This window comes from Mobula birostris, chromosome 9 (assembly GCF_030028105.1).
Source record: "Mobula birostris isolate sMobBir1 chromosome 9, sMobBir1.hap1, whole genome shotgun sequence".
NCBI classification, from domain to species: Eukaryota; Metazoa; Chordata; class Chondrichthyes; order Myliobatiformes; family Myliobatidae; genus Mobula; species Mobula birostris.
Window position 1 is genome coordinate 153428539 of NC_092378.1, and position 23511 is coordinate 153452049.

At 46.4% G+C, this 23511-nt stretch overlaps 1 protein-coding gene across 1 annotated transcript in view; it reads right to left on the reverse strand.

Annotated features, from left to right (window-relative positions):
• Positions 1 to 620: 620 nt before the first annotated feature.
• Positions 621 to 23511, reverse strand: part of glis2b (GLIS family zinc finger 2b) — a 108420-nt gene continuing 85529 nt past the window's right edge. The window contains 3 exon segments of the mRNA XM_072269208.1: positions 621 to 6534; positions 15824 to 15942; positions 17038 to 17171. Of these exon segments, the coding sequence (XP_072125309.1) occupies positions 5735 to 6534; positions 15824 to 15942; positions 17038 to 17171 (1053 nt within the window). The 3' untranslated portion in view covers positions 621 to 5734.

Genomic DNA, 23511 nt, shown 5'->3' on the forward strand with positions numbered 1-23511 from the left:
TCAGGAACACTGGAGATCTCCCTGCTTTCCCACATCCTACAAGAGCATTCAGCTATCCTGCCTGGCATCCTACTGCACTAACTGCATTATAAAGAAGGAAACAATGAATAAATTTGAAAAAATCTACCTTCAGCTTTTTGCCTTCTCTACTCTACTCAAGCCTCTCCTCGCTGAAGCTTCAAAGAACTAAAGCCTCAAATCCCCAGTCTAGCACTGTCACTCCAACAAAAGCCACTCTGCTTGCCTCACCTTGTTTTTATTTGCCCTTGCTAATGAATTCCCGTTTCTGATTGGCAGCTGTTCAAATGCCGAAACTCCTGCGAAGTGCTGCTTTCTAACACACACTCACCGACTTGTGTGAGTCACCTCTTCTCTTGCTCCTGATCTCTTGGTTGGCCGCTGTTCAAACAGTGAAACTCATGCCTCTGTAGTTCCCTTTGATATAATCGGCTGAATTATCTTTGGCTGCCCCAAATGTAAGCAGTGCACCTTTGCCAGTTCAGTAACTAAGGGCCATTGGGGTTGTGCCTACGTAACTAACAGCCACAACTTGCCCCAGAGCCCCCCACTACAGTGGCAGTCACACGAGGCACATAAAGAAATGAACACTGAATACGAGGTAAGTTAACAAATTAAACTTTATTGACGTTTTCCCTCATCTGTGTCCCTTGTCAGAGGACGTCAGTACAGGGCATCTGCTTGAGGGTACCCTGCTGCATCTTCATCACGGGAGCCACACTTACTTAGATTGTACGGTAAAAAGGCACTTGTCAAAAATACTGCTGGGAAGATGTGGAATGTTGGGTAATCTGGTCCAGACCCAGGTGGGCCCTGTCCAATAATGCACACACTGTACAACTGACCTTTTACAAAAAGCTTAATCCATTATTATTTAGCTTATTAGTACTAGAGGGTGAGGAGATAAGTCTAGACCCACTGGGGTCTGAGTACACTTAACAGTACTATACAGTGTACAGCCTGCAGAAAGATAAATGTTTCTTTGTCTTGGAAATAGTAAATTAATAAACGGCTTATAGAGAGATTTACATTTTGACTGGCAGCACACAGGGTGTATGCTTTGTCAGAATACACGCTTTGACAGTGTGATCTCTTCCTGTCAATGTGAGAGCATCGGTATGAAGTTCCTAAAGTTAACAGGATCTCACTGGTTGAATTCTCTGCCATCAGCCTTCATCAGTGCTAATATCATGGTTCTTGGCTGAGGTGACAGAATAGGTAGGTTACTACAGGTTTTCCAGCTGGCAAAAACAAAATGTATCTATAATCATACATAAAAACATCATGTTAACCAGTCATTAACAAGGAGAAATGTCCCATGTGCTTAATAGGAATGTTACCACATAAAAATGACGTCAAACAGTATGGGATATTGGGACAGGTGACTGGTCTGGTCAAGGAGGTAGTTCTGAGGGAATATCAAAGGAATGAAAGCGCAAGAGAGAATTTTAAAGCTCTACATTTTGACAGGCAGCACAAGGATGAATGCTTCATCAGGAACACACACTTTGACAGTACAACCTCTTCCTGTCAATGTGAGAGCACTTGAGAGTAAGCATCCATCCTGTGAAACCATGTATGTGGAAACTGGACACGGCAATGTTCAGACTTTCTGAGTCACTTAACCAGATCTGACTCTGATGCCCCCTTCTCCTCCCCACCATCGAGGAGGAGGCACAGGAGCCTGAGGGGACACACACAACATTTCAGGAACAGGTTCTTCCCCTCTGCCATCAGATTTCTGAATGAACAATGAATCCAAGAACACTATCTCACTATTTTCCCCCTTTTTGCACTAATTTATTTTTTAAAATCTTATTGTAATTTATGGTTTTTATAATCGTGTATTGCAATGCACTGCTGCCACAAAACAATATGATATTAAACCCAATTCTGATCCTGGCCTATTTGATCTTCCACTTAACTGTAGGATTAAATGATGCTGTTTAGTGTTGTATGTCTGCAGTTAATATCATGGGATTTGGAGAATTTAACTGTAAAACTAAGTTAAAGGAATGTTTTTAAATTAAGATAAAATTAACAAGGATCTCCTCCCCTCATCCCTTTTTGGGGCTCGTGGTTCCCCATTCCACTGCAAATTGAGGATTCATCAGAACTCCCATTCCAACCCCAGTCTCCTTTCCTTGTTTGTCTGAGCCATCTCTTCCTCAGTCTCTCACTTACTCACTGTTTTTACCATTAGTCTCTAATCCCCTGGGACAGATCCTCTTTTAATCCCTGAAGTTAGATTGATTTTTGCATAGTTTAAAAGGTCAGCACAATATCGTGGGCCGAAGGTTTGTATGGTGTTGTAATGTTCTATGTTCTTTAAGTTGTGACAAAAGATGTTAAAGCCACCAATAGAAGGGTTAAATTTGAGAAGCTGGGCTTGAAGTGCAACGATCTCAGAGGTTTGTAGAACCAGACAGGAATGAAGTCGCAGAGGAATTTGAAGCACTGCTGAGAAATTTAGAATGAAGATGTTGATTATTTGGGAGCGAGTATAGAGCAGTAGGCTCATGTGTGTTCTGTGCACTGGACATTACAAGCTTTCTTCAAGTTTCCAAAGTCTAGTCATATTGGAGCGTTGCTGTCGAGGTTAAGAAAAGGGCAGGACTGAGAGTTTCAGCAGGACGGGCAGGGGGCATCGTAATCTCGCTGTATGTCAGCAGTTTACCTTTCACCACAGCCCTCCGTCACTGCTAAATGGGAATGGCTGTCCGTAACAACTTCACTCATTGCTCAGTTAAGCACACAGAATGACACTGTAGAGCATTTTCCCTTTGAGAAGTAGTACTAATTGGACATTTGGATCAATGTTCACCTTTGGGCCTCCTATTTGTCTAGGTTAGGAACACAGGAGGTTGAGGGGGAGATTTGGTAGAGACATACAAAATGATTGTAGACAGTGTAAATACAAGCAGGCTTTTTCCTCTGAGGCTGGCTGGACACCAACCAGAGATCAAGGGTGAAAGGTGAAACGGTTAAGGGGAACATGAGGGGAAGCTTCGCTCAGAGGGTTGTGAGAGTGGAACAAGCTGCTAGCTCAAGTGGTGCATGCGAGCTCAATTTGAATGTTCAATGTAAGTTTTGATAGGTACATGGATGGTAGGGGTATGGAGAGCTCTGGTCTCGGTGCAGGTCAATGGGTCTGGGCAGTTTAAATGGTTGGCATAGACTAGATGGGTTGTAAGGACCTGTTTCTGTGCTGTACTTTTGACTCTATTTCTGAATGATGTAGTTATGGTCAGCATTGAGTAAGATGGTAGAAGGCAGGGTTGATTTTAAAGTTACTCCTCGAGACGTACCTTTCTGAGCATCAGTGAATGGTTAAGTAGATGTGTAAAAATACCAAGAGGCTAATGGACAATCTTTTCAGATCTCCTAAATATCAACCGATTAAAAGAGTACATAGAAAATTTACAAGGATGTTGCCAGGACTTGAGGACCTGAGTTTTGAGAAAGGAGCAGTGTAGCAGTTAGTGCCAGTGACCCGGGTTTAATTCCACTGCTGTCTGTAAGGAGTTTTCACATTCTCCATGTGGCAACCTCTGGCTACTCAGGTTCCTCCCACGTTCCAAAGACATAGTGGTTAGTAGGTTAATCGGTCATTGTAAGTTGTCCTGCTGGGGTTAAATCAGAGAGTAGCTGGGTCGCACGGCTCATTGGGGTTAAACAGGTGGCTAGCCAGAAGGGCCTGTTCCTCACTCTTATCGCTAAATAAAAAAATAAAAACTGAGTGTTGCAATGTTTAGAGCAAGCAGTGAAAGGGGATGGAGAGATCAGCAGATGTTTGTGACAGGAACTTGCACGGCCATGGGGAGAGAATGGGACCAGTTTGGGGTTGATACAGGGCTACTTGTACAGAGCGGGAGGGGCAGAGGGCAGTGGGATTAGCTCAGGGTTGTTCATACAGGAAATTTGGTCATTTTCTAACCAACCACTGCAGGGAATAAATTATCCTCAAACTGGGGGGCTGTAGGCAGTGAATAAATAAAGTCACAACCCTCACCTTAAATAAAAAATTCAAGGTTCTATCTATGTATGAAATATTCACCAGTAGTTGGCATTTAACCTATATTTCCTGTAGATGTCATACTTGGTTTCTGTAAAACCCATCATGTTAGTTCCTTAGGCACAGCAGTAGAATCTGGTGTAGTTTGCTGCTACTGGTTCTTCAAGGTTAAAGGCTAGAGTCGCCGTTATCTCACACAGTAGCAGGACACTGACTTTTATCACAACTTCTCCTGCGTGTAGATTTGTATAAAAGGTTTATGCTCACTGGCCACTTGATTAGGGTCTGCCTGTACACCTGTTCGTTAATGCAAATATCTAATCAGCCAATCATGTGGCAGCAACTCATGCAGACCTGGTCAAGAGGTTCAGTTTTTGTTCAGTTCAAACCTCAGAACGGGGAAGAAATGGGATCAAAGTGACTTTCACCTTGGAATGAGTGTTGGTGCCAGACTGGGTGGATTGAGTATCTCAGAAACTGCTGATCTGCTGGGATTTTCACACACAACAGTCTGTAGAGTTTACAGAGAATGGTTTGAAAAACAAAAAACATCCAGTGAGCAGCAGTTCTGTGGGTGAAAACACCTTGTTAATGAGAGAGGTCAGAGGAGAATGGCCAGACTGGTTCAAGCTGATGGGAAAGTAACAGTAACTCCAATAACCTTGTGTTGCGATAGTTGTGTGCAGAAGAGCATCTCTGAATGGACATGTTGAATCTTGAAGTGGACAAGACCACACTGGGTTCCACTCCTGTACCTAATCAAGTAGCCACTGAAAGCATACATGCCCACCCGTGGTTTCCAGATCTAGATCTGTGTGCAATTTTTAATGTTCCCTTTCAATCTTCTGATACAATTTGTGGGTGTGAGGGAAGGAACAATAATTGGAGATTCAAAGTTCTTGCAAATTGCTGACAAAAGCTAGCAGTGTCCTGAATCAGTACAGTTGGCAAGATGGAAGCAAGGGTTGAAATTCAGCCCCCCTCCCCCCGTGTGTTTAGTTCAACACAAAGTGCTTCTTTCCAAATTTGTTCGATGGCTCAGAGCTGTCTCCCCCATTGATCCACATTCCTGTCCCTAGAGTTCCCGTTCCCACCCCTACTGACCCCAATTCCCAACTGAACCTCATTCTCCTCCAGCTTACCCGTCTCCCAACTGATCCGTGACTGCCCACTGATGCTTCTTCATACACCATTTCCCATTCCCATTCGCTCATCAATGAAACTGGTTCAAATCCCCAGAGCCATGATGATGACGATGGTTGTAAGCTTCATCTGCTGACTAGTTTCTAGTATCAATGGATAATTTGGTCGACTTCTCATCATGATCTGGTGCAAAACAAAGAGATTGTAAGTGATTGAAGAGAAGGAGGAGGTCTTTGATGAGAGTGAGAAGAGGTGGATGTTCCCTCTGTACCCCTGGGGTGAAGCCAACCTCTGCCGCTGGATTTACGCCCAGCTCTTTTCCAGGTGTGGGCAACAAATATTCATCTGATTGGGATGCCCTGGACAATGAGATAACTTCTCTCCTAGCACTTAAACCTGGATCTGATCAGTCATTTCCTTTCAGTCTGAAGTCAAGTTACCACTGACAAACATTCAACCCACCAGGGAGAGGAATTGATGACGAATTTTCAGGAAGGATAGAGCTGGGGCTCGTTGCCTCTGTCAGAGACTGACCTGGCTGGGTTGGCCAGATCAGATTCAGTTTACCACAGCGGGCTTGAGCAGGACTGAACCTGGGGGAAACACCACCCAGGCTGGAGGAAGAGAGTCAGCCCCTGGCAGGGTGCCCATTCCGCTCGATAAGTCTATCACTGCGCCGGGGAGCACAGAGAAACCTTCTGCCGGGGGCCTCAGCCGTACCTCAGCCCTCTCCAGTGACAGGGGACCTTTGATCTTCTCGTCCGGTTTCTTGCACCCAGCTGCTTTGGGTTTTGAAGTGGGCAGCCTCTGGAGGTGGCTCTGAGATCCACTCATCAAGGACATCAGTGGAAGACCCAGGGAGCTGACGGGCACCGGTGAGGACATCAAGGATGACTTGGCCAGGTTTATCGGGGTGCCATTGAGGGAGATGATGGAGCTGGGGACAGTGGGAATTGGGGGCGAGGTGACAGTGCTGCAGGTCAGGGGGCTGAGGTCCAGCGGGGCTGGGTGAATCGGTATTGGCAGGGACGCCCCCAGTCCCTGCAGGGGATGACTGCCGAAGAGGGCCGCTGGATTGGGAATGATGACCTGTGTCCCGTTGAGGTGAGGTGATGCTGTGGGGCTCTTTCCCGTCTGTCGGAGTTTCAGCAGCCCCTGCTGTTCTGGAGACACAAAGTGCCCGTGGGCTTTGATGTGTTTGCGCAGAGAGCTGGGGTCTGTATATCTCTTGTGGCAACCTGGCATCTTGCAGTAGTACGGTTTGTCCACGTAATGTGTCCGCGTGTGTTTGAAGCGATCGCTGGAGTTGGAGTACCGCTTATTACAGCCCTCGTATGGACAGATGTACGGTTTCTCCCCTGCGGAATGACAACAGGAACACAGGTTGAGGATATCCAGCAAAAAAAATGTGAAAACACAGGTCCCGTTCCCTTCTCAGTATGTCTGACGCCCCATGAACTTCTAATAAACCTGGCTTCAGGTGTTTACCATGTGGTTAAAGAGACCATCAGAATTAGGCCATTCAGCCCATCAAGTCTGCTCCAGCATTCCATCATGGCCTATTTATTATCCCTCTCAACCCCACTTTCCTGCCTCCTCCCTGTAATGTTTGATCCCTTTACTAATCAAGAACCTGTAACCTCTGCTTTAAATACACCCAATGACTTGGCCTCCACAGGGATCTTTGGCAATGAATTCCATAGATTCACCACCCTTGGGCTAAAGAAATTCCTCCTCATCTCTGTTCTAAAGGGAATCTCTTTGTATTCTGAGGCTGTGCCCTCTGGTCCTAGACTCTCCCACTGCAGGAAACATCCACTCTGTCCAGGCCTTTCAATATTCAGTAGGTTTCAATGAGATTCCACCAACCACCCCCACCCCACCCCCAACTCTTCTAAATTCCAGCAAGTACAGGCCCAGAGCCGCCAAACACTCCTCACAAATTAACTCTTTCATTCTCAGGATAGTTTTTGTAAACATCCACTGGATCCTCACCAATGCCAACACATTCTTTCTTAGATATGGGGCCCAAAACTTCTCCCAATACTCCAAGTGCAGTCTGACCAATGCCTTTATCTTGGTCCCACACCCTGAGCTTCTAGGGATAACCAACAAGAATGTCAAAACCTTCCCCTTCCCACTTCCCTATTCACTCAAACCTACAACCGCTCCTCACTGACTCAACCAGTTGTTGCCCTATTTGCCCTCCTGACCCAACTACCCTGACCTGTGCTGTAGTGAACTGACTCATGATTCAAGTCCTCCAGGATCACTCTTCCATAGAACAGAGGACAGTATAGCACAGTACAAGCCTTCCACACACACTATTAGCTTGGTAGACGTTGAATCCTTATGGGTTGAGTTAAAAAACTGCAAGGGTAAAAGGACTCTGGTGGTAATTATACACAAGCCAACAGAAGTTGGGATGTGGACCACAAATTATAACAGGAAATAGAAAAGGCATGTCAGAAGGTCAATGTTATGACAGTCATGGAAATTTCAACACGCAGGTTGATTGGGAAAATCAGGTTAGAAATGGATCCCAAGAGAGTGAGTTTGTTGAATGCCTATGAGATGGCTTTTTAGAGCAGTTTGTCACTGAGCCTACTGGGGGATCAGTTATACTGGATTGGGTGTTATGAACTGAGCCAGAGGTGATTGGGGAGTTTAAGGTAAAAGAACCCTTAGGAGCCGGTGATCACAATGTGATTGAGTTCAACTTGAAATACAATAGGGAGAAAGTAAAGTCTGATGTAGCAATATTTCAGTGGAGTAAAGAAAATTACACTTGTATAAGAGAGGCGTTGGCCAAAGTAAATTGGAAGGAGATGCTGGCAGGGATGACAGCAGAGCAGCAATGGTGTGAGTTTCTGGGAAAAATGAGGAAGGTGCAGGATAGATGTATTCCAAAAACAACAAAATAATTAAAGGGCAAAATAGTACAATTGTGGCCAACAAGGGAAGTCAAATCTAATGTAAGAGCAAAGGAGAGGGCATACAACAAAGCAAAAATTAGTGGGAAGACAGAGGATTGGGAAGATTTAGCAATCCTACAGAAAGCAACTAAAAGAATCATTAGGAGGGAAAAAATTAAATATGAAAGCAAGCTAGCAAACAATATCAAAGCAGATAGTAAATGTTTTCTCAAGTATGTAAAAAATACGAGAGATGAGGTTGGATATAGGACCATTAGAAAATGAAGCTGGAAAAACAGCAGGAACCCAGGAGATGGCAGATGAACTAAAAGAGTATTTTGCATCAGTCTTCATGTGGAAGACACGAGCAGTGTGCCAGATGTTGAAGGCAAGAGAAGTGGGTGCAGTTACTATTGCACGGGAGAAGGTGCACAATTATGGAGAAGGATAGGTCTGGACCGAGGGTTGAGATTTTTGATTGGAGAAGGGCTAACTTTGAGGAGATGCGAAAGGATTTAGAAGGAGTGGATTGGGGCAATTTGTTTTATGGGAAGGATGTAATAGAGAAATGGAGGTCATTTAAACGTGAAATTTTGAGGGTACAGGATCTTATGTTCCTGTTCGGTTAAAAGGAAAGGTTAAAAGTTTGAGAGCACCATGGTTTTCAAGGGATATTGGAAAATGGGTTCAGAAAAAGAGAGGGGTCTACAATAAATATAGGCAGCTTGGAGTTAATGAGGTGCTCGAGGAATATAAAGAATGTAAAAAGAATCTTAAGAAAGAAATTAGAAAAGCTAAAAGAAGATACGAGGCTGCTTTGGCAAGTAAGGTGAAAATAAATCCAAAGGGGTTCTACAGTTATATTAATAGCAAAAGGATAGTGAGGGATAAAATTGGTCCCTTAGAGAATCAGAGTGGACAGCTATGTGTGGAACCAAAAGAGATGGGGGAGATTTTGAACAATTTCTTTGGTATTCACTAAGGAGAAGGATATTGAGTTGTGTAAGGGAAGGGAAACAAGTAGGGTAGTTATGGAAAGTATGATGATTAAAGAAGAGGAAGTACTGGCGCTTTTAAGGAATATAAAAGTGGATAAGTCTCCGGGTCCGGACAAGATATTCCCTGGGACCTTGAGGGAAGTTAGTGTGGAAATAGCAGGGGCTCTGACAGAAATATTTCAAATGTCATTAGAAACGAGGATGGTGCCGGAGGATTGGCGTATTGCTCATGTGGTTCCATTGTTTAAAAAGGGTTCTAAGAGTAAACCTAGCAATTATCGGCCTGTGAGTTTGACGTCAGTGGTGGGTAAATTGATGGAAAGTATTCTTAGAGATGGTATATATAATTATTTGGATAGACAGGGTCTGATTAGGAACAATCAACATGGATTTGTGCGTGGAAGGTCATGTTTGACAAATCTTATTGAATTTTTTGAAGAGGTTGCAAGGAAAGTTGACGAGGGTAAAGTGGTGGATGTTGTCTATATGGACTTCAGTAAGGCCTTTGACAAGGTTCCACACAGAAGGTTAGTTAGGAAGGTTCAATCATTAGGCATTAATATCGAAGCAGTAAAATGGATTCAGCAGTGGCTGGATGGGAGACGCCAGAGGGTAGTGGTGGATAACTGTGTGTCAGATTGGAGGACGGTGTGTAGCCGTGTGCCTCAGGGATCTGTACTGGGTCCAATGTTGTTTGTCATATATATTAATGATCTGGATGATGGGGTGGTAAATTGGATTAGTAAGTATGCAGATGATACTAAGATAGGTGGCGTTGTGGATAATGAAGTAGGTTTTCAAAGCTTGTAGAGAGATTTAGGCCAGTTAGAAGAGTGGGCTGAAAGATGGCAGATGGAGTTTAATGCTGAAAAATGTGAGGTGCTACATTTTGGTAGGACTAATCAAAATAGGACATAAATGGTAATTGGTAGGGCACTGAAGAATGCTGTAGAACAGAGGGATCTAGGAATAATGGTGCATAGTTCCCTGAAGGTGGAATCTCATGTGGATAGGGTGGTGAAGAAAGCTTTTGGTATGCTGGCCTTTATAAATCAGAGCATTGAGTATAGGAGTTGGGATGTAATGTTGAAATTGTGTAAGGCATTAGTGAGGCCAAATTTGGAGTATTGTGTACAGTTCTGGTCACCAAATTATAGGAAAGATGTCAATAAAATTGAGAGAGTACAGAGGAGATTTACTGAAATGTTGCCTGGGTTTCATCTCCTAAGTAACAGAGAAAGGTTGAACAAGTTGGGTCTTTATTCTTTGGAGCGTAGAAGGTTGAGGGGGGACTTGATAGAGGTATTTAAAATTATGAGGGGGAGGCAGATAGAGTTAATGTGGATAGGCTTTTTCCATTGAGAGTGGGGGAGATTCAAACAAGAGGACATGAGTTGAGGGTTAAAGGGCAAAAGTTTAGGGGTAACATGAGGGGGAACTTCTTTACTCAGAGAGTGGTAGCTGTGTGGAACAAGCTTCCAGCAGAAGTGGTTGAGGCAGGTTCGATGTTGTCGTTTAAAGTTAAATTAGATAGATATATGGACAGGAAATGAATGGAGGGTTATGGGCTCAGTGCAGGTTGGTGGGACTAGGATAGGGTAAGAGTTGGGCACGGACTAGAAGGGTCAAGATGGCCTGTTTCCGTGCTGTAATTGTTATATGGTTATGGGAAGAAGGATGGGCTGAGGAGGGAAAAAAGGATCAGCCATGATGGAATGGCAGAGCAGACTCGATGGGCCAAATGGCCTAATTCTGCTGCTATGTGTTATGGTTTTATAGATAGGGCATCTTGGTCAGAATGGTGTGGTTGGGCTGAGGGGCCTGTTTTCCATGCTGTAGAATAACTGTAATAGAAAGTACCAGATGTTCACCAGAATAGTCAGTAGAAACCGTCAAGAGTATGAAATTCATTCAGAGAGCAAAATATTGACAACACAGAATAGCACAGTGTAGGTCCTTTAGCCCTCAATGTTGTCTGACCGTTTTAACCTCTTCCATGCCCTCCTTCCCTCTGACATTGCCCTCCATTTTTCTATCATCCATGTGCCTATCTAAGAGACTCTTAAATATCCCTAATGTATCTGCCTCTACCACTACCCACCAGTCTGTGTAAAAGAAAAAGCTACCTCTAACATCCCCCAACACACATAAAAGTTGCTGGTGAACGCAGCAGGCCAGGCAGCATCTCTAGGAAGAGGTACAGTCGACGTTTCAGGCCGAGACCCTTCGTCAGGACTAACTGAAGGAAGAGTGAGTAAGGGATTTGAAAGTTGGAGGGGGAGGAGGAGATCCAAAATTAAAGGAGAAGACAGGAGGGGGAGGGATGGAGCCAAGAGCTGGACAGGTGATTGGCAAAAGGGATATGAGAGGATCATGGGACAGGAGGTCCGGGAAGAAAGACAAGCGGGGGGGAGGAACCCAGAGGATGGGCAAGGAGTATATTCAGAGGGACAGAGGGAGAAAAAGGAGAGTGAGAGAAAGAATGTGTGTATAAAAATAAATAACAGATAGGGTACAAGGGGGAGGTGGGGCATTAGCGGAAGTTAGAGAAGTCGATGTTCATGCCATCAGGTTGGAGGCTACCCAGACGGAATATAAGGTGTTGTTCCTCCAACCTGAGAGTGGCTTCATCTTTACAGTAGAGGAGGCCGTGGATAGACATGTCAGAATGGGAATGGGATGTGGAATTAAAATGTGTGGCCACTGGGAGATACTGCTTTCTCTGGCGGACAGAGCGTAGGTGTTCAGCAAAGCGGTCTCCCAGTCTGCGTCGGGTCTCACCAATATATAGAAGGCCACATCGGGAGCACCGGAGTATATCACCCCAGTCGACTCACAGGTGAAGTGTTGCCTCACCTGGAAGGACTGTTTGGGGCCCTGAATGGTGGTAAGGGAGGAAGTGTAAGGGCATGTGTAGCACTTGTTCCACTTACACGGATAAGTGCCAGGAGGGAGATCAGTGGGGAGGGATGGGGGGCACGAATGGACAAGGGAGTTGCGTAGGGAGCGATCCCTGCGGAATGCAGAGAGAGGGGGGCAGGGAAAGATGTGCTTAGTGGTGGGATCCCGTTGGAGGTGGCGGAAGTTACAGAGAATAATATGTTGGACCCGGAGGCTGGTGGGGTGGTAGGTGAGGACCAGGGGAACCCTATTCCTAGTGGGGTGATGGGAGGATGGAGTGAGAGCAGATGTACGTGAAATGGGGAGATGCGTTTAAGAGCAGAGTTGATAGTGGAGGAAGGGAAGCCCCTTTCTTTAAAAAAGGAGGACATCTCCCTCATCCTAGAATGAAAAGCCTCATCTTGAGAGCAGATACGGCGGAGACAGAGGAATTGCAAGAAGGGGATGGCATTTTTGCAAGAGACAGGGTGAGAAGAGGAATAGTCCAGATAGCTGTGAGAGTCAGTAGGCTTATAGTAGACATCAGTGGATAAGCTGTCTCCAGAGACAGAGACAGAAAGATCTAGAAAGGGGAAGGAGGTGTCCGAAATGGACCAGGTAAACTTGAGGGCAGAGTGAAAGTTGGAGGCAAAGTTAATAAAGTCAATGAGCTCAGCATGCATGCAGGAAGCAGTGCCAATGCAGTCGTTGATGTAGCGAAGGAAAAGTGGGGGACAGATACCAGAATAGGCACGGAGCATAGATTGTTCCACAAAGCCAACAAAAAGGCAGGCATAACTGGGACCCATACGGGTGCCCATAGCTACACCTTTAGTTTGGAGGAAGAGGGAGGAGCCAAAGGAGAAATTATTAAGAGTAAGGACTAATTCCGCTAGACGGAGCAGAGTGGCGGTAGAGGGGAACTGATTAGGTCTGGAATACAAAAAGAAGTATAGAGCTTTGAGACCTTCCTGATGGGGGATGGAAGTAAGTATATATGGTGTGGGCCAGGGAACTTAAAATCATCGAAAAGTTTAAGCGCGTGAGAAGTGTCACGAACATAGGTCGGAAGGGATTGAACAAGGGGGGATAAAACAGTGTCGAGGTATGCAGAAACGAGTTCGGTGGGGCAGGAGCAAGCTGAGACAATAGGTCGGCCAGGACAGGCAGGTTTGTGGATCTTGGATAGGAGATAGAAACGGGAAGTGCGAGGTGTGGGAACTATAAGGTTGGTAGCAGTGGATGGGAGATCCCCTGGCGGATAAATTCGGTGATGGTGTGGGAGACAATGGCCTGGTGCTCCTTAGTGGGGTCACGATCGAGGGGTAAATAAGAGGAGGTATCTGCGAGTTGTCGCTGTGCCTCGGCAAGGTAGAGGTCAGTACGCCAGACTGCAACAGCACCCCCCTTATCGGCGGGTTTAATAATAAGGTTAGGATTAGTGCGGAGGGAGTGGAGAGCACAGCGTTCCGAAGGAGTGAGGTTGGAATGGGGACAAGGTGCGGTGAAGTCGAGATGGTTGATGTCCCGTCGGCTGTTAGCGATAAAGAGATCCAGAGCAGGCAGAAGACCAGAGCGGGGTGTCCATGAAGAAGAGGAGGGTTGAAGACGGAAGAAGGGGTCATCGGTGGGGGTGGAAGAGTCCTTGCTGAAGAAGTAGGCTCGGAGACGGAGACGGCGGAAGAAAAGTTCCGCATCGTGGCGAACACGGAACTCGCTGAGGTGTGGGCGAAGGGGGACAAAGGTGAGGCCCTTACTGAGGACAGAGCGTTCTGCCTCCGACAGTTGAAGGTCAGAGGGGATGGTAAAGACCTGGCACGGATGAGAGCTGGGATCAGAGGCGGGAGTGGGGAGGCTGGGGGTGTCAGTGGAGAGGGGAGGGTTGGGGTGAGAGGAAGATGGAGCCTCTGAGGGCCCAGGATCTGACAGTGGGATCTGAGGGAAACAGGGTTGCAGAGTGGTGGTGGGGGAAGGGGAGACGGGAGTCACAACAGCAGCACATAAAGACCCGGCCTGGAGTTCAAGGCTGGCATCGCAGTTGGTGGTTGCACAATCGCTGTGAAGGTGTCCATGGTCGTTGCTGGAGTCCGGGTTTTGAATATGCCCTGAGGTGTTGGAGCCGGCGAGATCAACGGCAGAGGCCGCAATCTGAAGTTCATGCCTACTAGTTTCAGGGCCGGCAGGCTCTGGAGTCCATAGATGTAGGATCTTGCGATCTCTGCCTAACATGACAAAGTCAAAAAAATGGCGATTGCAGGCGTGAATCCAATAGAGGATGAAATAACGGGTAGGACCATTACAGATGGCGAAGAAAGTGTCCCGAAGGTGTGGAAGGGTCTGGGATAGGGACACCAAGTACCTCCTCATGGCGGAGAGAGTCGCCTTCAGAGCTTGACGGGAGAAGCGGCGAGAGGCAGAGTCAATAAAATGTGAGTACCTGGAATCCTCAGAAGGTCCAAACTGAGAGGCTTGGAAACAAATCCTAAAGCAACTGGAGTAAGTTGGTGACGGAGGCACGTTCCAAGAAAGGATATATGGCTGTGATAGTGAGTCTGAGTCAAAGTGTGGTCGAAAAGTTGAAGAGCCGAAGAAATTACAGATGGGGAGCAGTGAGAGATGGTTTCACTGAACTCCCGTCGAAGAGAGGATCTAAACTTCTTCAGTGTAAGCATCACCGGAAGAGGCTTCGCTGTAGTGAATTTAAAAACGCAAATAACAGGAATTCTGCAGATGCTGGAAATTCAAGCAACACACATCAAAGTTGCTGGTGAACGCAGCAGGCCAGGCAGCATCTCTAGGAAGAGGTACAGTCGACGTTTCAGGCCGAGACCCTTCGTCAGGACTAACTGAAGGAAGAGTTAGTAAGAGATTTGAAAGTTGGAGGGGGAGGGGGAGATCCAAAATGATAGGAGAAGACAGGAGGGGGAGGGATGGAGCCAAGAGCTGGACAGGTGATTGGCAAAAGGGATATGAGAGGATCATGGGACAGGAGGTCCGGGAAGAAAGACAAGGGGGGGGAGGACCCAGAGGATGGGCAAGGGGTATAGTCAGAGGGACAGAGGGAGAAAAAGGAGAGTGAGAGAAAGAATGCGTGCATAAAAATGAGTAACAGATGGGGTACGAGGGGAAGGTGGGGCATTAGCGGAAGTTAGAGAAGTCGATGTTCATGCCATCAGGTTGGAGGCTACCCAGACGGAATGAAAGGTGTTGTTCCTCCAACCTGAGTGTGGCTTCATCTTTACAGTAGAGGAGGCCGTGGATAGACATGTCAGAATGGGAATGGGATGTGGAATTAAAATGTGTGGCCACTGGGAGATCCTGCTTTCTCTGGCGGACAGAGCGTAGGTGTTCAGCAAAGTAGTCTCCCAGTCTGCGTTGGGTCTCGCCAATATATAGAAGGCCACATCGGGAGCACCGGACGCAGTATATCACCCCAGTCAACTCACAGGTGAAGTGTCGCCTCACCTGGAAGGACTGTCTGGGGCCCTGAATGGTGGTGAGGGAGGAAGTGTAAGGGCATGTGTAGCACTTGTTCCGCTTACAAGGGTAAGTGCCAGGAGGGAGATCAGTGGGGAGAGATGGGGGAGACGAATGGACAAGGGAGTCACGTAGGGAGCGATCCCTGCGGAAAACAGGGGTGGGGGGGAGGAAAAGATGTAACATCCGCCCTATACTTTCCTCCAGTGACCTTCAAAGTACGCCCGCTGATATTGGCCATTTCCATCTTGGTAAGAGTTCTCTGTCTGTCCCCTGGATCTACAGCATGTCTTATCACCTTATCCACCTTTGTCAAGTCAACTCAATCCTGCTGACCCCATCATCTCTCTGACCTGTGGCCTTGGCCAGCACCTCACCTGTGTGTGAGCGGTTGTGGATTTTCAGGTTCTCCAGCCGGGAGAAGCTCTTGTTACAGGTTGGGCAGCGATGAGGCTTCTCGTTGGTGTGAGTTCGGATGTGAATCAACATCTTGTACCTACCGATGGGAAGGAAAACGTCAGATCCCCAGCAGAACATGAGCACTGAGACCTTCGAGAACCCATCGATAAAATATAGAAACATAGAAAACCTACAGCACAATACAGGCCATTTGGCCCACAATGCTGTGCCAAACATGTACTCACCTTGGAAATTACCTAGGGTTACCCATAGCCCACTAATTTTCTAAGCTCCATGTACCATATAAAGATCGACAGGTAAAAGAAACAGCTTCCATGCACTCCACAGTCACACACCAATGGAGAACCGCCTTCCCCTCTGACCCTCGTGAACCTGCAACCTGGTCAGCTTCCAGCATAATTTCCCTCCCCCCGCCTTGTTCCTTTAATTATTTAGAGTTATAGAACAACACAGCATGGAAACAGGCCACTCGGCCCAACCAGTCTATGCTGACCAATCTGCCCATCTAAGCTAGTCCCATTTGATCCACATTGTCTATGCACCTGTCTACGTGTCTTTTTAAAACATGGTTATTCATGTAACTCCAACCATGCCTGACATTCTGCTTCTTTTCTGGGTTCAGGTCACTGAGAACATGACAGCACAGTACAGACCATTTGGACGACCATGTGTGCCAACCTTTTGACCAATCTAACCCTTCCCTTTGACATATTGCTCCACTTTGTTTCCGTCCGTATCCCAACCTACGAGTTTCTCTCATGTCCCTAATGCATCCACTACAAAGAGACGGGCCGAGACACTGACCGTGCTTCTGACGCATCTCACCTCCCTAGCAGTAATCCTGGTGCGTCAGTGGCGGCACGGTGCCGTAGAAGTCAGCGTAACGATTCACAGTCCCAGCGATCCGAGTTCAATTCCCACTGCTGCCTGTACAGAGTCTGTACGTTCTCCCTGTGACCGGGTGAGTTTTCTCTGGGTGCTCCAGTTTCCGCCCACGTTCCAAAGACGTACGGTTAGAGACATGTGGGCGTGCTACATTAGCACTGGAAGCATGGCAACACTTGCAGGTTATCTCCAGCACAGCCCTGGACTGTGCTAGTCATCGACACAAATGATGCATTTCACCATATATCTCGATGTACATGTGACAAACAAAGCTGATCTTTCGTACCTGGCATTGAACCCCTTGCCTTTCCGGGCACAGCCCTCCCAGTGGCAGCAGTATCCGGTTTCCTTCTCCGGTTTGACGTGGAAATCATTGACGTGATTGACCAGATCCTGAAGTGATTCAAACAGCTGGTTACACTGCAACACAAAGGGTCAGACAGCTGAGATGTCAGGGCGTCAGGAAGGAGAGAGAACCCAAGGGGCAATGCAGCCGAACATGTCACGGCCACGAGGGCCGTGTGATGTGAGACCTGTGGACCCAGAAACTCTGACACACCAACAGCTCCCACACCTCAAAAACCTGTCCGTAGCAGCCAAGCGAGAGATAAGTGTCAGTGTAATCTGAAGATCCACAAACAATGATTCAGGAACAGCAAATCATAAGCACAAGAAATTCAGCAGATGCTGGAAATACAGAGCAAATCACACAAAATGTTGGAGGAACTCAGCAGGTCAGGCAGCATCAATAGAAATAAATCAACAGTTCAAAGTTCGAAGTAAATATTTATTAAAGTACATATACGTCACCATATACAACCCGAAGATTTATTTTCTTGCAGGCATACTCAATAAGTCCATGGTAGAATGATTACCCATGATAAAGTCTGCACCTGCCTGGGAGTTCAACCAGTGTGCAAAAAACAATAAATATAGAAATAAAGAAATAATAATAATAAATAAATAAGCGATAAAATCTAAGACATGAGACGAAGTCTTTGAAAGTGAGTCCATTGGCTGTGGGAGTGTTTCAAGGATGGGGTGAGTGAAGTTGAGTGATTATCCCCTCTGGTTCAAGAGCCTGATTGGATCAGAGTCAGAATCAGGTTTAATATCACTGGCGTATGTTGTGAAATCTGTGAACCTTGTGGCAGCAGCACAATGCAATACATAACAATAGAGAGGAAAAATACTGTGTATTACAGTACATATGCATATATATTAAATAGTTAAATACATAGTGCAAAAATAAAAATAACAAAGTAGTGAGGTCGTGTTCATGGGTTCAATGTCCATTCAGAAATTGGATGGCAGAGGAGAAGAGAGGGGAGGAAGCTGTTCCTGAATCGCTGACGGGTAATAACTGTTCCTGGACCTGGTGGTGTGAGTGAGTACTGAGGCTCCTGTACCTTTTTCCAGATGCCAGCAGTGAGGAAAGAGCACAACCAAGGTGTTGAGGCTCCCTGATGAGGGAGGCTGTTGCTTCAGGCCAACAGCTTTCATCACTATTCAGGAACAGCTTCTTCCCCTTGCCAACATTTTTAAAAGCATTCTGAAAACTACCTCACTATTTTTGAGACCTCCAGACAGACTTTGCTCCATCTACAACCACCGTCTGCCTTAAATGAGCAAGCCAATTCTGTATACACACATCTTGCCTGCTCCCCTTCCTCCATGTCATTATGATAGTATATAATCGAGGGTTACGGTTTGACCCTTGAAACACTTGACTAGATACCCATTTATTCCAACTCCCTGCCTTCTAGTTGATAACTGATGTTCAATCCAAGCAAATACACTGAGCGCCTAGCTATTAGTCTATAGTTTTTCATCAATTCCATTGTATGTCTTCATTTTCCTATGACTGCCTGAAACTCCAGGTAGTGTATGGTGATGTCTACATACTTTGATAATAAATTTACTTCAACTTTGACCATTAGACATAGGAGCTGAATGAGGCCATTTGGCCCATTGAGTCAAACTTGCCATTCCATCATGGCTGATTTACTAGCCCTCTCAATCCCATTAGTCATAGAAAAGTACGGCACAGAAACAGGCTCCTTGGCTCCTTCAGTCGATGCCAAACCAGATACATTGTCTACTCCCATCGACCTGCACCCGGACCATAGCCCTCTATATCCTTACAATCTACGTACCTAACCAAACTTCTCTTCAACATTGAAATCGAGCTCACATGCACAACCTGCCCTGGCAGCTCGTTCCACACCCTCACAACCCTCGGAGTGAAGACGTTTCCCCTCATGTTCCCCTTAAGCTTTTCACCTTTCAACCTTTACCCAAGACCTCTAGTTGTAGTCTCACCTAACCTCAGTGGAAAAAGCCTGCTTGCATTTACACTATCTGTACCACTCATGATTCTGTATACCTCTATCAAACCTCCCCTCGACCTTCAATGTTCCAAGGAATAAAGTCCTAATAAAGGAATAATTGATGGAGAGGGACGCGAAAGCACAGAGGAACATCTGGAGAAATTTCTGAAACTCTCGTTTGCTGCTTTCGGAGGGTAGGCCTCAAAATCCCCGGCTTTGCCTGCTTTTGGTGACTGAGATTGAGGTTGAATCGTTCTGACAGAGATGCCACTCAGTACTCGGTGTCGGACAGCTGACCAGAGCTCGAAGTTTTCAGACGACTCAGAGTCGGACTGTGGTCGGGCATGGCAGGGAGAGTTCTTCCTTCTCCCGTCTGCGTGAGATGTGGGGACATTTAGAAACATAGAAACATAGAAAATAGGTGCAGGAGTAGGCCATTTGGCCCTTCGAGCCTGCACCGCCATTTATTATGATCATGGCTGACCATCCAACTCAGAACCCTGCACCAGCCTTCCCTCCATACCCCCTGATCCCCGTAGCCACAAGGGCCATATCTAACTCCCTCTTAAATATAGCCAATGAACTGACCTCAACTGTTTCCTGTGGCAGAGAATTCCACAGATTCACCACTCTCTGTGTGAAGAAGTTTTTCCTAATCTCAGTCCTAAAAGGCTTCCCCCTTATCCTCAAACTGTGACCCCTTATTCTGGACTTCCCCAACATCGGGAACAATCCCCCTGCATCTAGCCTGTCCAATCTCTTTAGGATTTTATACGTTCAATCAGATCCCCCCTCAATCTTCTAAATTCCAACGAGTACAAGCCTAGTTCATCCAGTCTTTCTTCATATGAAAGTCCTGCCATCCCAGGAATCGAAGAAGGAAGTCTGAGAGTTGGAGCAGGAGTGCGGAGGAAGACATTTTTGAAATTTTCGGGTTTTTTTCTCCAACGGCGTTCTGAGAGGCGGACTGCACAGGTGTGTGACGTCGGGCAGTGCAGCGCGGCAGATTTAAAAGGAACAGAGCCTCATAGAGTGGGCAGCGTAGTTTGCGGGCAGCGGAGTGAGCCGGGAGCAGAGTGAAGACTTAAGGACTTCGGCTCAACGGGCTTAGGCGGAAACGGGCGAGGCGAGGAAGGTTTGGTTTTCATTTTCTGCTGTTATTTGAGGAGAGGGGCAGTATGAGTGTGAGGGCAGTTTGTTGTTCTCGGTGTCGGATGTGGGAGGCCCTGGAGTCTACAAGCCTCCCAGACGTCTACATCTGCGCCAAGTGCATCGAGATGCAGCTCCTAAGGGACCGCGTTACAGAACTGGAACTGCAGCTCGATGACCTTCGTCTGGTCAGGGAGAGTGAGGAGTTGCTAGAGAGGAGTTAAAGGCAGGTGGTCACACCAGGGCCATGGGAGGCAGACAAGTGGGTCACGGTTAAGAGGGGGAAGGGGAAAGGTCAGGTAATAGGGAGTACCCCGGTGGCTGTGCCCCTTAACAATAGGTACTCCTGTTTGAGTACTGTTGGGGGGGACAGCTTACCCGGGAGAAGCGACAGTGGCCGTGCCTCCGGCACAGAGTCTGGCCCTGTAGCTCAGAAGGGTAGGGCAAGGAAGAGGAGGGCAGTTGTGATAGGGGACTCAATAGTAAGGGGGTCAGATAGGCGATTCTGTGGACACAGTCCAGAGACCCGGATGGTAGTTTGCCTCCCTGGTGCCAGGGTCCAGGATATTTCTGATCGTGTTCAAGATATCCTGAAGTGGGAGGGTGAGAAGCCAGAGGTCGTGGTACATATAGGTACCAATGACATAGGGAGGAAAAGGGAAGAGGTCCTGAAAGGAGAATATAGGGAGCTAGGAAGGGAGTTGAGAAAAAGGACCGCAAAGGTAGTAATCTCGGGATTACTGCCTGTGCCACGCGACAGTGAGAGTAGGAATGCGATGAGGTGGAGGATAAATGCGTGGCTGAGGGATTGGAGCAGGAGGCAGGGATTCAAGTTTTTGGATCATTGGGACCTCTTTTGGCGCAGGCGTGACCTGTACGAAAAGGACGGGTTACACTTGAATCCTAGGGGGACCGATATCCTGGCAGGGAGATTAGCGGGGGGCTACTGAGGTGACTTTAAACTAGAATGGTTGGGGGGTGGGAATCAAATTAAAGAGGCTAGGCGAGAGGAGGTTAGTTCACAACAGGGGGATGGGAACCAGTGCAGAGAGACAGAGGGGTGTTAAGTGAGGGTAGAAGCAAAAAGTCGTAAGGAGAAAAGTAAAAGTGGCAGGCCAGCAAATCCAGGGCAAGCATCAAAAAGGGTCACTTTTCAACATAATTGTATAAGGGCTAAGAGAGTTGTAAAAGAGCGTCTGAAGGCTTTGTGTGTCAATGCAAGGAGCATTCGTAACAAAGTGGATGAATTGAAAGTGTAGATTGTTATTAATGATTATGATATAGTTGGGATCACAGAGACATGGCTCCAGGGTGACCAAGGATGGGCGCTCAACGTTCAGGGATATTCAATATTCAGGAGGGATAGACATGAAAGAAAAGCAGGTGGGGTGGTGTTGCTGGTTAAAGATGAGATTAACGCAATAGAAAGGAAGGACATAAGCCGGGAAGATGTGGAATCGATATGGGTAGAGCTGCATAACACTAAGGGGCAGAAAACGCTGGTGGGAGTTGTGTACAGGCCACCTAACAGTAGTAGTGAGGTCGGAGATGGTATTAAACAGGAAATTAGAAATGTGTGCAATAAAGGAACAGCAGTTATAATGGGTGACTTCAATCTACATGTAGATTGGGTGAACCAAATTGGTAAAGGTGCTGAGGAAGAGGATTTCTTGGAATGTATGCGGGATGGTTTTTTGAACCAACATGTCGAGGAACCAACTAGAGAGCAGGCTATTCTGGACTGGGTTTTGAGCAATGAGGAAGGGTTAATTAGCAATCTTGTCGTGAGAGGCCCCTTGGGTAAGAGTGACCATAATATGGTGGAATTCTGCATTAAGATGGAGAGTGCCATAGTTAATTCAGAAACAAAAGTTCTGAACTTAAAGAGGGGTAACTTTGAAGGTATGAGATGTGAATTAGCTAAGATAGACTGGCAAATGACACTTAAAGGATTGACGGTGGATATGCAATGGCAAGCACTTAAAGATTGCATGGATGAACTACAACAATTGTTCATCCCAGTTTGGCAAAAGAATAAATCAAGGAAGGTAGTGCACCCGTGGCTGACAAGGGAAATTAGGGATAGTATCAATTCCAAAGAAGAAGCATACAAATTAGCCAGAAAAAGTGGCTCACCTGAGGACTGGGAGAAATTCAGAGTTCAGCAGAGGAGGACAAAGGGCTTAATTAGGAAGGAGAAAAAAGATTATGAGAGAAAACTGGCAGGGAACATAAAAACTGACTGTAAAAGCTTTTATAGATATGTGAAAAGAAAAAGATTGGTTAAGACAAATGTAGGTCCCCTACAGACAGAAACAGGTGAATTGATTATGGGGAGCAAGGACATGGCAGACCAATTGAATAATTACTTTGGTTCTGTCTTCACTAAGGAGGACATAAATAATCTTCCAGAAATAGTAGGGGACAGAGGGTCCAGTGAGATGGAGGAATTGAGGGAAATACATGTTAGTAGGGAAGTGGTGTTAGGTAAATTGAAGGGATTAAAGGCAGATAAATCCCCAGGGCCAGATGGTCTGCATTCTCAGAGTGCTTAAGGAAGTAGCCCAAGAAATAGTGGATGCATTAGTGATAATTTTTCAAAACTCGTTAGATTCTGGACTAGTTCCTGAGGATTGGAGGGTGGCTAATGTAACCCCACTTTTTAAAAAAGGAGGGAGAGAGAAACCGGGGAATTATAGACCGGTTAGCCTAACGTCGGTGGTGGGGAAACTGCTGGAGTCAGTTATCAAAGATGTGATAACAGCACATTTGGAAAGTGGTGAAATCATTGGACAAAGTCAGCATGGATTTGTGAAAGGAAAATCATGTCTGACGAATCTCATAGAATTTTTTGAGGATGTAACTAGTAGAGTGGATAGGGGAGAACCAGTGGATGTGGTATATTTGGATTTTCAAAAGGCTTTTGACAAGGTCCCACACAGGAGATTAGTGTGCAAACTTAAAGCACCTGGTATTGGGGGTAAGCACACGGTATTGGGGGTAAGGTATTGATGTGGATAGAGAATTGGTTGGCAGACAGGAAGCAAAGAGTGGGAATAAACGGGACCTTTTCAGAATGGCAGGCAGTGACTAGTGGGGTACCACAAGGCTCAGTGCTGGGACCCCAGTTGTTTACAATATATATAAATGACTTGGATGAAGGAATTAAATGCAGCATCTCCAAGTTTGCGGATGACACGAAGCTGGGTGGCAGTGTTAGCTGTGAGGAGGATGCTACGAGGATGCAGAGTGACTTGGATAGGTTGGGTGAGTGGGCAAAT